Source organism: Lepisosteus oculatus, chromosome 6 (genome assembly GCF_040954835.1).
Source record: "Lepisosteus oculatus isolate fLepOcu1 chromosome 6, fLepOcu1.hap2, whole genome shotgun sequence".
Lineage (NCBI taxonomy): Eukaryota > Metazoa > Chordata > Actinopteri > Semionotiformes > Lepisosteidae > Lepisosteus > Lepisosteus oculatus.
In genome coordinates this window covers 3,812,805-3,827,403 of record NC_090701.1, presented here as the reverse complement: position 1 = coordinate 3,827,403, position 14,599 = coordinate 3,812,805, and the positions used below count along the sequence as shown (strand labels likewise).

Here is a 14,599-nt window from a genome sequence, read left to right as displayed (position 1 = left end):
TAGGATGAATATGGTTAATTGCATTACCTTTAAATGGGAAAAGAAACAGGCTCTGATTCTAACAAGTTTAGGGTATCTGAGTTTACTCAGAGCTGTAGTTAGTGTACAGTTGGTTGCTACATAGTAAAATAAAAAGAGATTCTGTTTTTTTTAATAATGAATGGAGTTCCACTGGGGTCTGTATCAGGTCTGCTGCTTCCTAATCATGGCTGAAGTTCTTGACACTGGCATAGAATGGACACTTGCCAAGCACGCAGATGATACAAATACAGACTGGCTCATAAACCATGTGGAAACTACAAAAGCAAAACAGAAGTATAGCATGTTACTTTTCCTGTAGAGAGAGTCACTAGGATGTACCTTTTCGGGAATGCAAAAAAGTATTTTTGTAAAAGTGACAGAAAAGTAATATTGATTGAGATTGCAGGGCAATTTCAGATTTAAACAATAATGAAACTGGAATTTGCTGCTATTTAAAATAATTTAATCATTTCGGCTTCTCAAGGTGCATTTCAAACTACTAATATATGGAAAAAGTGTGGTTATGAAAGATTGTTGATATCAGGATTTCTTCTTCACTCTGGGTCTTGGGAATTAAAGGTTGCTTGCTTTGGAATTTAATTTTCTACTACAGATGTACTGTAGCAATCACAGCAATAAGGATAGACGTGGTGTCATTTTATATATTTTATTGAGGGAGACATGGACTCTTCCCTAGAAAAAATTCTCAATCATCCCAAATTACCTCTTGCACGTAGAGGCTGTTAGCTTACCTTTTGGTCTAAATGTGGCCCTGTTGTGTGGTTGTGTCCCTTTAACTTCAGCGAAAGCAATTCACTGCAGCTAATGTTCTCCTTAACTAATCTGCTTGGTAAGTGGTAAAGTCTTACTGTTAAGTGTATCTCGGTGAAATTGATTGGAAAGCAGTAGAAGGAAAATGGTTTTTAAATAAGTTACAATTAGATAACCATTAATCTTTGTAGTATAAATGAATGTCTTGCTTTAGGGCTTGTTGGATGTAAAAACAGATTTACAAAACTCCTCTTCTGAAATTCGAATATGTCTTCCCCAATTTTAATTGCTCTATCATCTAGAATTAGACTTTTTTTCTTTTTAAATCTTCTTGTTTTCTTTTTCTTCTCTTGCATTTTGCTCACTCATTTAAAGTACATAAAGAACCACATATATGGATACATGCACATGTATGTCATAAACGGGGAGAATTAATCATGTTATCATGATTGAACACATTCATATCTGTTTATGAATGCTGAAAAAGATTTGTTTTGGAATTGATTCTTACTATTAGCTACTGGATTTTGTTACTACTGAGGCAGGCAGCATTTTTCATAAATTATTTAAAAAATAGCAAAATGTAATGTACTGTTGAATATCATTGTTTTAACATCAGTGCATGTAAAAGTATGAATCTGCCATTCTAATCCAGTGAAACAAGAAAAAACCCACACAGATTAATGTTTCTTGCTGTCCCCAAACCCTGTAATGACATGTTTTTTTCCAGTTATGTGGTACATTATGCCTGTATGACGTCAGTATGAACCTCAGTTTCGTTTTTATAATGGTCAGGTTTTGGGGAAAAATATAGAAAATATAGTTCCAAAATAAACAGTGGTTGAAAGGGTAATTCTCCATTTACACACACATTTTAAGTCCCACATATGAAAATGGGCATGTTGTCAGTCATGTGATCTGAAAAAGACACTCCAGTTAAAATAACATTTAACATAACATTGTTTTTTTTAATTGTAAAAATGCTATTCATTGGTTATTAACTTATTTGCCAACTAATGATGGAACAAAAAAACATAGTGTTGCAAAAGTATTCACTCTCTCCTAATGATGTCCTGGTGTTTTAAGTTACAAATAATGCATGCGTGATTTTTTAAGTGACATTTTTGAATAAAAATTAGCAAAGATTATCAATACTCAAACAGAATGCTTTTATGGGTGAAACATGTTAAAAACTCACAAAGGAATTGATGGTTGCTAAACTATTGATAAGCCTTCACCCCTTTTGTTGTAAGAAAACTTTAAATAGTGCAGTCGCACACAATTACTTTGTAATTCAGAAGATCGGTGAATGGGCTCTTTGGTGAGCAATGATAGTGGTTCACCTGATTTCAGAATAAATACAGCTATCTCTGTAAGATCCCAATGTCAGATAGCGAATTTCAAGGAAAGACATCGAAAACCAACGAGCTCTCAAAACAACTCGGGAATAAAGCTGTAGAAAGGCACCGATCAGCAGAAGGGTGGAGCAAAATCTCAAAGTCACTGAATATCCGTTTGAGCACAGAGAAATAAATAAGTAAGAATTGGAAGGGGTATCATACTATCCAGACACTGCCTAGATGAGGCTATTACTCTAAAATGAGCAGCATTTGCAGTTTGAACATTCATATTTTTATTAAGAAGAATCAGTTTAAAAATATGTATACATCATAGATAATTCAATTGAAAATAAGCTATCATTGAAAGGACATAAGCACTCTTGTAAGGATTTTTTGTAAGGATCTGTATCAAATAACTTCTAGTATATTAACATTTTTATCTGAAGTCATTTTTTACAAGCATGGTCTCTCCTGCTGAGACTACAATTCTGTAATGCACATATTTTTTATGTATGAAGAGCACAGTTTCAGGCACTTTTCTGTCAGAAATAACAATAACAAGAAGGAGTCCTTAATTGAGTTATTAGCATGACTTTTAATGTCAACCCCTGTCTTTTCCTTTATTTCCATAATGTTGTGAGGAGAGTCAAGAACAGTTTGGTTTCTTGTCTGGAAATCCTGCAAAGTACAGTGTATATTTTCAAATGGTCTAATTTGGATATCTTGACGGAAAATAAAAACATGTGGAAACTAGGAAGTTGTGAAAGTGATATGTGAAAATATGACACCCAGTAAACCTAATTTGTCTTGAAAGATATGCAGTTAAAGCCCTGTGTGGAATATACCGTGATTTATTAGTGTTACTGGATTTGAGCTTTCATAAGGGAAACCACATTGCATATATTTACTGAAGTGTGCAAAGTAGTTTTAGAAACAAAGCATATCTCTATTGAGCACATACAGAATATGCAGGAAAAATCTAGTATTTCTCACTCTTTTAGTATTCTGAGATAGAACTCCTCAATTCTTTATTTGTTTTCATTAGTGCTACTTGTTAAAATAACTGTTGGCATGGAATGAAGAATTGACTTTTATGCATGATGTATTCTGCAGGTGAGGATTATTTTTGTTTTTCTCATTGGAGGTTCAGACACAAGCTTGGTGTTCAGACACGAGCTTTTTCACCGAGCATTCCACTTACCTTCATGTGTAATCCACTTCGTTCATTTACAATTATACCCGCTCTTGCAGTTTATCTGGATATGTATGACTAACAGTCCACCACACCTCAGCACCTTTTGCTTGTGTAATAAACTTGACTTTTCAGGTCAGGTGGTTTGAGTGGAGTAATCTGCACTCCAAGTCCATTAGCAGACAGAACGACCCGTCATGTTAACATAATGTAAGCTGCACAGATGTGAATCAGTTCAGTACAAATCCTTCACGTGAGTGATTCCTGAAAGGCTTTTACTTTCATAAATATACTACAGAAGGTGCATATAGTATAACTTTCATACAGACATATCCATAACACACACATTCATCTAGTCTGATAACTTTATGGAGCGAGCTGACTTTCGAGTCAGATGAAAATGTAGCACAACTTTTTCAGTTTGTCACATGCCGTACTTACAAAATGCAATATGTCCAGTTTGTACTGAGAGTTGTTTCTGATCAACCATGTGTTGAAGATGATTTGAAGATTTTTAATGTTTTGTTTTGAATGACTCTCTTCCCACTGCAGTTTCATGTAGTTGGCTGCCAGGATTTTCTTAAAGCATGTTTTGCTGACTGATTCGTTCCTTAATATTAAGACTTGGTACACAGCTGTTGATGAGAGACATGTTACTGTAAATGTTTATGTATGTCTTTCCGATGATTATGTTAAACTTTTAGATACGGTAGCTAAATAAGGATGCAGTACTGATTTTTATGAGGATGTACTGTAGGAAACAGATCTTTACATTTCCATAGATACAAATATTGTAACAGTGCTTCAGGTAACTGTTAGATTCCTTGTTAGGTTGTATGTAAGTTTTTGTATGTATGAGATTGATGAATGATGAATATGTGTGGCGTTTATGTGTGTGGATCAAAGCAAATATTGAGGATGCAGAGATAAAATAGTGCTTTTACATGTGGTGAGTTTTTATTTGCTGTTTTGTAAAACGTACGCCAGCTGGGAACATAAAAAGAAACACGTAAAACAACTTAAGGTATTCTTTTGCATTTATATACAAAAACATCAAGAAATGAAGAAAGTATTTTAATGTGACCTTCATTAAGCATTCATGTCAACTTTTCTTATCTATTTATGATTTAATTTTTTCCACTCCTGTTGTTCAATTAGTGCTTGACCCCTTTAGCGGAGATGTAAATTAAATGACATTTCAGTGTCGTCCCATATTTAAAATACTGCGTTAGTTGCGGATCATAAATGATGATCTTCATTGTGCAGCTAATTTATTCATTTAACAATTTCCCTCCAGAAGTTCCAGCAGAAGGCTCTGAAGCAACCTAAGCAGAAGAAATCCAAGTCGGATGAATTTCTGATGGGTGAGCCGTGCTTGATGAGTTATTGCTCATAATTTGTGTAAGGATTAATTAACTAATTACAGACAAATGGCTTTGGGCTAAATTTTGCTCTTGCTTGTCAGGGCGCAATTTGTAATTATTTTAATCATTTATTCTTCTTCTTTTTTTTTCCAAGATTCAGATTTAATTTTAACCTAATTGTGTTTTAGTGACATTCGAGGAGGATGCGCTTGAGTATTTTTGGTAAAGGAATCACTAGAAGGAAATTTTCTGGCTGTCATTGAAATGTTCTTTGGTATAATGTGCTGTTCTGACCTTCTTGTTGTGCAGGAGAAGGAGAAGAGAGAGCAGCGGCAGAAGGCATTGAAAATCCTGCTTTTAACAGCAGCAGCACAGACCTTTCAGCTTATCAGGCTTCAGAAGAAAGAGAAATGAAAGATGACAGGCAAGATAGCACCCTTGCAGCTCACCAACAAAAAACCGGGCTGCACGTCCATACTAAACCAAGAGGTGAAGCGTCATTCTTCATTAACCTCAAAATGAGTGACAGTAGTTTTGTTCCTGATCTAACCTTTGCATTCTGAGGCCTGATCCACACATTCCAACAACACGTCCTAACAAGTCCCCTTCTAACTTAGACTGGGAAGTGTCATAGAATTGGATGTTCCAGAACTTCTAGCCAAAATCACCAATGAGCTCTTTATCGAAAGCAAGCCCTTTGGAGATCTGACTGAATGCTGTAATCTTAAAACAGAGTCTGATTGACAGTCAGGCAAATTTAAACAGAACATGAATTGAGAACCTTCTTGTACACAGCACCTCTTTTTTGAAGAAATAAATTTAACAAATAAGAAGGAAACCGAGACATACAGCATACTCGAGTGTGTAACACTTCAGCTTGTTCTTGATCTTCCTGTGTGTGCCAAACAAGAGCACAGTACACATAAAACTAGAGCTGTAGCTGAAAGAACGCGCTTCGTCTGCTGTTGTACAAATACAAAAGTAAAACACAAAAGCAGTCCAAAGAGAGGGTTTATTAATCATGCCATGTTATAGTTTAGTCCCACATTTCCAGAGTTACTATAACATTTGACAGCTGAATGGGGTCTCTGATGTTTGCATTTGTTTTTGTATGTTGTACTACAAAGTGATTTTGAAACAATTTTCTAAGAACACAGCTAGCGCGCTAGAACAACTAATTTTATTAAATCCCTCCACATTCAAAGGAGTGCTTTTTTCTGCCCCCGTCAAAAACAAATATTTTACTGAACTGGATAGATTGAAAAACACTTTGACATTGTTTTGTTACGTTGTTGAGTTACTGTCTAAATAATACTGTATGAAATAATATGGTTTTATAGATAATTGCAATTGCATCTCAAAGAAACTCAACACTTACAAAATCACATTTGGATGTTATTGGATATTACTATGCGGTATGGGAAAAACAGAAAAGATGGGTGCAGGGGAAAGCAGAAAACACCTTAGAAAGATTTAAAGTGTTAGACAAAGCTGATGGCTAAAAGCATCCCTGCTGCAGAAAGTCTACTTTGGCGTCCCGTACGGCGTGAGGAAAGATCGGTGATGCACCTTGCATAGCATGAAACTGTAGGTGTGGTTGTCCTGGGGTCCATCACTGGCACTTCACACAGGGGAACAGGGAAGAGGGATCTGGAATATCCTTGGATGAATCCCAGGGGCAGTTTCATCCCATCCATGATGAAATTGATAACATCATCTTGCCGTGCCTTGAAATTGTCAGCAGGGTGCATGGAAATTTGCACCCGGGCAAGGTCTGTAGCCTCTTTGGTAATCAACCTAAAAGATCACCAGTCCTTTGGCCTATTACTCATAATCAAATCTGCATCAGTTTTCCAGAAAATGGACAACTGAAAACTAATAATATAACCTTAGACACTAAAGCAAGAATAGCAAATGTTGTAACTTAATGACAGGATCTATCAGAGGGTTAGAAACCAAAGCGACATTTACTTTTTTATCCTCTTGTATGGATGCTGTTGTGTTTTTGCTTCCCCTATATCCCTCACAAAGGTCCATAAACATCAGAGTATTTCATGAATTTGAGAAGCTGGTAAAATCTGTTTGTCTGTTGGATTCAGGTGAGCCTGTACCCCAGCTGGTTGTAATACATCTTTTGCTCCTGACTTCTGTCAACAAAGCACTTTATTACCTCATGTGCAGGAGACCACAGTGGATTATCATAATTACAGCCTCTATTTTATATGTGCTTTCAAAAGCAGTGATCTGATCTGAATTTTATACTTCACTGAGTGTTTCTGTAGAAGACTTAAATATTTCTAAAGCCGGCAGAATTCAGAAGAAAAGAAAGCAGAAGAGTAAAGAGTGCCACAGAGATTAAAAGTAAACAGGAAAACATGTCACTTTTTACAAACTAGTACAGTGGACTGCTCAATCCTTTGCATAATCTCAAGCATATTATGTTTGCGCAAGTATCCAGTATACAAATACTCACATTTTGCTTTGAGTGTCTAAAGCCACTGTCATCTAAACTACTGCCTTTAGGACAAATTCTTTTGCTTTTCTCAGACAGGTGTTTCAAAAAGCCTGTACTGCAATCTAATTGATCAAATCTAATAAACAACTATATGTTTAGCTTTGATTTTCTATATACAGTTGAAAGACAGTGTTTACAAACTAGTGGGGGTTTTTCATGCATTCCCTGTGGTTTTATTCTATAAGTAAGCACTCATATATGGGCAAAAAAAAATATTTGTATTCTGCAATGCACATCAGTCATTTCCGACGAAAAATACAAGTGGTTGCACTTTTCATCAAAACTAAATTTAAACTGTTTTGGTTTTGGCATTCAGAATAATATTGGCAACAGTTTGTTTTAGCTTAGTAAAATGAATTTATTCAATTGTTGCCAGTACTTTTATCATAAGTATACAGCAGATTCACATGTACAGTAAGTAATAGAGGGGAGGTGTTATTGCCCATATATTTGCTTCACAGCTATTTGGTTAAAAACAATATCTTTCCTTAAATGCATTCACCATTACCAGTAGTATCAAATTTTAAGAACAGTGTATTATTGTAATTTATTATTTTCACATTCTGGGCTTTTATTGATATCATGCATGTAAAAACAGGGCTTTGAAAATTGCATTAAGGGAGATGAGTACTGGAAGATAGCCAGACTATTTAGGTAAATCAAAGATATGATTCAAAGTAAGGATCTTTGGGGCTGCAGAAATTATGCAAATTCAGATTGAAAATGGGTTTCATAACCTTAGAGCTAGAACTGTAAAATCGTTAAAACTGTGTTTACAATGTAAGGGAGCCAAATATGAATTTCACAGTTAATTTATAGTATCAGTTACATTTATAAGTTCTCAAATGAATATCTTGGCTTCAACCACAATAAGGCCGCCTATTTGACAGTAGAAATACAGGACATATAGTGTTACAGAATAGAATTCGACAGGGGTGGTTGTAGAAGCAGTAAAATGGAATAGATCTTTGAAAATATACTCTAGGATTCCCAGTATTATAACTGTATATTACAGAAATAATTATACTTTTGTATGTGATATTTAAATTAGACATTATTTAAATATGCACTGCTTTTCAAGTGAATTATTTTCAAGTTGTTTTTCTATTACCTGATATTTTCTGTGCATTTATAATTTTTCTGTAACCAAAGACAAGTGTGGTCTGCACATTTGCACAGCAACAAATAACACATTGCATTGCAACGGTGGATTCGGTTGTGGATTAATACAAGTGATAACGCCCATCAGTCAAATTTGCTTAAAGCCCATTCAAGACCTATTCTTATAATTTTATTGTTAAACTGCTTTTGACAGCAATAACACAGAATTATTGAAAAATTCTTACAACCTTAATCCCATGCCCCAGTTTGACAGTATGCCCTTGACTTTTATTAAATAAAAATTTAAAATAGAAGTGAATGAATATATTATTAGAATTATGGTGTTGTTCTTGAAGACATATTTTATTGGGAAATGTGCCTTTTCTTTATTTACTGTATTCTGTTTATGGACATATTCTTACAGATAACTCCTGAAAGTTTTGTTAATCATAATCATAGTAATCATAGTTTTGCTACACAGACAGTGATTCTAATAGTTTTGTGCATACAGCCACATTAATGCACAAAAATGCACTTTTACAGGTAGGCAGAATATTAATACAAACGAGACAAGGCAACCACCTAGCCTTTTCTGATTTCTGTTTTTTTTTTGGGGGGGGAGATAAAATACAGAAGAATAAATTGACACAAAGTAAGGAAAAGCTTGTTAGCACAGAGTTAAATGCCTGTACAGGGGATATCAAAGGGTATGAAAAGAAAACAGACCTGTACGACGTACCTATTCATAAAAAAATCCCTCGAGGTCTCCAATTCATATGAATGCAGAGCAGCTTTGAAGCCCATAGGTCAGTGATTGCTAATAAGAAGTCAATGGGTTGTGGGTTAAGGTTTTCTGCCTCTCCTTCTCATCAGCTTGGTTGCTTAATGCTTCGACCCCTGAGCATTTAGAGGGTTTTGTCTTTGAATTCCCGGTACTTTAACTTGTAAATTTTCTCATTAGTTCTTTTTGAACAGAAGTAACATATGGCAGTTGTATTTAAAAGATTGCCTCACCTGACCTTTTGCGGTATGGTAATTAGGCCCCAGAGCCCTGGAGGTCTAGCGAGGAGCTGTGAGAACTGAAAGGCAAAAGCTTATCAGGTAGCAGGAGTGGCCCAGTGCAATGGTGTGGGTTTCAGAATTAACATTTCAGTTCATGTGCTTCTAATAATCAGTGACCCCTCGCATCCACGTACTTTCCACAGGAAATGAACGCACCCGAAATTACTTTGACCCGCCGCTCGATGAGGAAATCAACCCAAGGCGATATGGAGCGGAGGGCAGCACAGAAGATGAGCTGGAATTAAGTATGCAATTTCTTATCATAATAGTCCCCTCGGTTCATTAAAATGGGGGTGAAAAAGATCATTCATCTGGGCCATTTACTGTATGTTTTCACTACTGTCTTTGTAAATACGATGTCTCCCGTACTGCAGGGGGAACCTATGAGTGAGAGTGATCTCGAGCTAGTTGTCATTGACGAAGGTCAGGTATCATTGGTCAGTTACTTGTTTGCATATGTGCTCACGTAGAGAGAGCACTGACTTTAGAGGACCCTACGTTACCGATCGCTTTCTCCCCCACGCCTATTAAAAATGTGCTCCTGGGAGTAAAGTAATATGCATGTTATAATGAAATGTGGGCTATTAGCGACAAACCATTTTATCCGTATTTGTGGAGTTATGAAGTCGAGTAATGTCCAAGACATCATTAAAACAGAACGCTTCACATAATGAGGAAAGCGGAGTTTTAAAAATGTATTTATTCCAAAGGATTCTGCTGCCTTCCAGAAAAATGGTGTGAAGCAGTTTTATGTGGATTGAGGCCTTGATTGATGCAGAGAAAGAGTTACTTCCTCTTTTATGAATTTTGATGTACAGTACATTTCAGTTAAGTGTAATCAGACAGGAACCTTTACAAAAAACATCTTACATTTCTGCCAGATTTCATACACCTGTTTGTTTGACTTTGACTAATATTTAAATATATTAAGAAAACAGATAATAGATGTCAACAAAAGCATGTTTTCTTCTCATAAATGTGAAGAAAAGCCAGATCTTACATTTGTTTTATTCCGTTGTTTCCATTTAGTACGAATTATGATACACGAATGACACTCAAATATTTATTCTCTGCATGTCTTCTTTAGATGTGTTATTTTCATTTGTCATGTATCACAGAGGTCAATTTGAAAAGACCTTAAAACTTCATCATTCTGTGATCTAGATTCAAGTGAGGCTAATAGATTCCATCTGCAGATCTTAAAAAGCAGGCAGATCTCTACAGATCTGAATTAACAGTGCTCTTTAATTTTCTACTGTCAGACACCGTTCAGTTAAAATGTTCTATTTTGTCAATCTCTCCTTACGGAAAAGTGACCTTTTCTGAAATGTAGGTTATTGGTCGTTGTTTCATAACACAATGAAACATGTTTTCAGCTATATGCATTCTTACACTCCAAGTCCTTTCAATTAATTCCAGTAGACTTCCTTAACTTGTACTTTTTAAGTGGTCAGTAAACTTAGAGTGAGTGCCATTGGCAAGTAAGAATGTTTAAAAATATAACATTTAATACTCTTACTAAATGAATTAATTACCTTGTTTTAGATGTGCTTATACAGTATGCACAACTGTGAATGTAATCCAACAGTCCGTAAAGACCCTACTGAATATTTTGAATTACCTTTTTGAAATTCTCTCAGTTTTCTGGATTGTGATATATATTATTATAAGAGAATAATTATATCAAATTTAAATAAGGATCTTAGTTCTTTTTTAAAGTTATACAATATTACAAGAAAATGAGGTTATCAGATAAGAGGTACCTTAATTGTTGTAATTGTAATTGTGTCTTATCTTGTGAAATCTTCTTATTTATTGTTGTAGTCTTCTTATTTATTGTTATTGTCATCCTGTAAAGCGCTTTGAGAAGCCACCTTTAAAGGCGCTATATAAAATAAAGTTTATTATTATTATTATATTATTATTGTGAGCCGTTTCCAAATGTGCATTGTTTTGCTTTTTTGAAGGCTTCTTCATAACACGTATCTGTATTCTGAAGAGATCTTTGTTCTCTCAGAAGAACTGAAATGCAATGGCTATAGGCCATATATTTTATTATTATTTGTAACAAACATGCTTAAATAAAAAAAAAACGTGTTACGACAGAAAATGTTTTCAGAAACTGTACTGTGCTGCAGTAATAATTATAAGGATAAGAAGAGTGGTGATGTTAAAAATACATGTATTCAAGTATGTATTTGTGGCTCAGAAGCACATTAATGTGATGATAAATGATATGATAGTGAGGATATCGACTGTGCTTGCAAAAGGTGCCAAACAAAAGGTAAACTAAGGAAATGGGTTTTATTGTATCTAAGAGCACCCCACAAAATGGCATAATTTGCCTGTGTACATTATTATTTTGCGTAGCATAGTACCACAAACAAGAAACCATATCTGGATTGTTTTTATTACTTTGGAGCAGTCCTTTGAGACCGGTTATTCAGCTTGTAGGTTGTTTTATTTAATCAAATCAGTCTGTTTTTTTCAGCTTGCAGATTTCTTTCTGAGTAATGTCTCTAAACTAAAAAAATTCTGATGGCAAAATTCCAGATTCCAAAATACAAATACACGTTTCTTTAACCTTAAACATACAATCCCTACTGTAAAAGGAATAATATCTGCTTCATAACAGGCTCAGAGTGCTAAACATTGCTTCAGTCTCCTGTCATCCCTGTGAATAAATACTGGGTCATTTGAGGTGACGTTTCACTTCCCATTAGGAGTTAGAAGCAAAAAATCTTTTACAGGGAGCTAATCGTTATTGTCTGAAATGATCATCAAAGTCTTTTAGTTCAATTTCACAAGCATTTATTTCCTGCTTAACTTTTCTTCTCCCCACTGGGGAAGAAGCACCTTGGGCAGCGGATAAAAATTCAGAGAAAAAAATTCAGCTGTGTTTTGAATTTGTAATTAAATGTTTGTTTGGTCATTTTAATGTGTTTCTTTGTAAAACTGAAATTTAAGGATTAAGACTATTGTATAAAAAAACATAAGACAAAGATTCTAGTTCTGAACTATTAGCTGTGCTGTAGATTTTCCTTTAATGTTACCGGGTTTTAAGCATCAGCTAGTGCAGCTGGGCAATGAAATGATCCACATTGCAGTCATTCCTGACCGCCGGCAGAATGTTGCAACGGGCAGTAGGAGTAGCAGGAGGACTGGGCTGGTACCACATCGCTGCTAAAACTGCGTATAAGCGTCCCCAACAGACAGGTGCCGCTAAGCACTGGCCGACCTAGAGCAGGGTCGCGGCTGACCTCTTAAGGAGCCAGATGCAGCTTTAATTTTTTTGAAGTGCGTTTTTTCTAAACTGAGATCGGGAAAATCTGCTGGGACACCAGTCCTGCCATACCCTGGCCGGCGCAGCGAGGTGAAAGGTGTTGAAAATACCCTGCTATCGCTACATAGATCTTCTCTTTATTTTAGAAGTCATACTAGCCGTAGAGCATGACATACTAGCAATGATGGATAACCATTATGTACAGGCTAATTAGGTTTGTATGACTTTTTGTCACTAAGTAATAAATACCTTACACATTTCGTTACTAGGCTGTGTGTTATTCGTATACTAGAGCTTATCCTGCTGTGTTTCCCTAGTAAAGTACTAACTGGTCACTCAAGTGACTTCTGAAATGAAGCATTCATTCTCAGGTCTTTACGTCCTGAAACAAACTGATAACGGAAAAGTGACTGGAGTTATGGAGACTTGTCTCAGGCAGTCTGGGTCTGCACACCTTGCAACAAAGCAGCGCCCTTATTTGTGGCACAGGACTGCTCAGCCAGTCAGACTTTCACTTGGCTAACATTGTGTGGCTCATACATTCAGCAACAGGTGTCCCCCGGTAAGGTTTCTTGCTGCTCTTATAGACAAGTGGCTTATACAGGTATAGACAAATAAGCCACTTCTAGTAGTTGCACTGGCTTTGGATTTAAATTTTCTTTTACATAAGATAAACTGTAAAGCCCCATTTCATTTTAAAGTGTGTACACTATTACTGAACCACCTTTTCCCCCTCTGAATATTTCAAGATTGAAGAGTCTTATGACCACATAAACTATGAGTAGTTACATACAAAGCATACTTAGTTTATATTTTAAGGTGGGAGGGTGAGGGGGAGTTGTGTTGATCTGTCAAACCTTGACACGTTTTCATTTTTTGTAGCCATTTTGGTTTTTGTAACCATTATTGTTTTATTATACTGTTTTAAAGAACATCTATCTTCTTTTGTCTTGCTAAGATCGTTTGTTTCAGATAGTCTTGAGTTTGAGTTGGCAACAAGGGACTTAATCTTTGAAAGTTGGTGCTGACACTTTAATGTGAAATTCTTTAGTTATAAGATAGGATGTTTGTCTTTTTATCTGTTTTAGAACTGATGCGAGAGAATGATAAAGAACTCTACCACAAGATGTCAAAGATGCTGGAAGATGCTGAAGCCACAGTAATTGATTTGCCAGGTAACTAACAGTAATATACTAAACACACTGCACTGTGAATTTGACTTGCGATCATACATTGCATTCAGATACATTTTAACCAATATTGAGATGTTTTATCTCCTTCAGTCAATCTGAAAGTATTTATATTTAAAGACCATTTGACCAGGAACGTTAACTAGGATCAGGTTTGCAATATTTCTTTAGAAATCAAACTCGTCTTAAAATTAAATCCAGCACATGATGTGTTTTATGCTTGCATTAGCACACAAGCCCATTCAGGCTGATGTCCAGCTTTGCTAATATTTTCAAACTCGCTTAAAAATGACACAAAAACATAATAATACTACAATTAACTTTAAATAATAGCACTGAATTACAGTCAGCTTGTTCTTTCAACAGTGTAAGCACCCAAGAACACTTCACCAAAAAATAAAGATAAAGGAATATACTGCAGAGAGGAATATACTGATTAATATTCCTCTTAAAAAGTTCTTCATGGCAAAGCTGAAGGTTTCTTTTAACTGATGAGCACAGTTTTCTTACTGCTCCTATGAAAATGTTCTTTTACACTATGCAAAAGGCATTTCCCTGAGCAGTGGGTAGAAATCAGATACTTTGAAAATGCAGTTAAAAAAAACTACAGCAACAACAAACAAACACTTGCGCATTCCTTGCAAATAAAAGGAAATTTAAAATTCATTTTTGGAAAACAGCGACCTCAATGTGGATTTGGCACAGCCGTGCATCAAACTCAGGGCTTTGTTCGGGAATAGATACCTATTGTTTCCATTAA

General features: G+C 35.6%; 1 protein-coding gene across 1 annotated transcript in view; it reads left to right on the top strand.

Annotated features, from left to right (window-relative positions):
• ofcc1 (orofacial cleft 1 candidate 1) overlaps positions 1–14,599 on the top strand; it is a 106,941-nt gene that overhangs the window by 9,580 nt on the left and 82,762 nt on the right. Inside the window, exons 3-6 of the mRNA XM_069190880.1 lie at positions 4,622–4,688; positions 4,998–5,177; positions 9,510–9,611; positions 13,738–13,824. Of these exons, the coding sequence (XP_069046981.1) occupies positions 4,622–4,688; positions 4,998–5,177; positions 9,510–9,611; positions 13,738–13,824 (436 nt within the window). The remainder of the gene's footprint in view (positions 1–4,621; positions 4,689–4,997; positions 5,178–9,509; positions 9,612–13,737; positions 13,825–14,599) is intronic.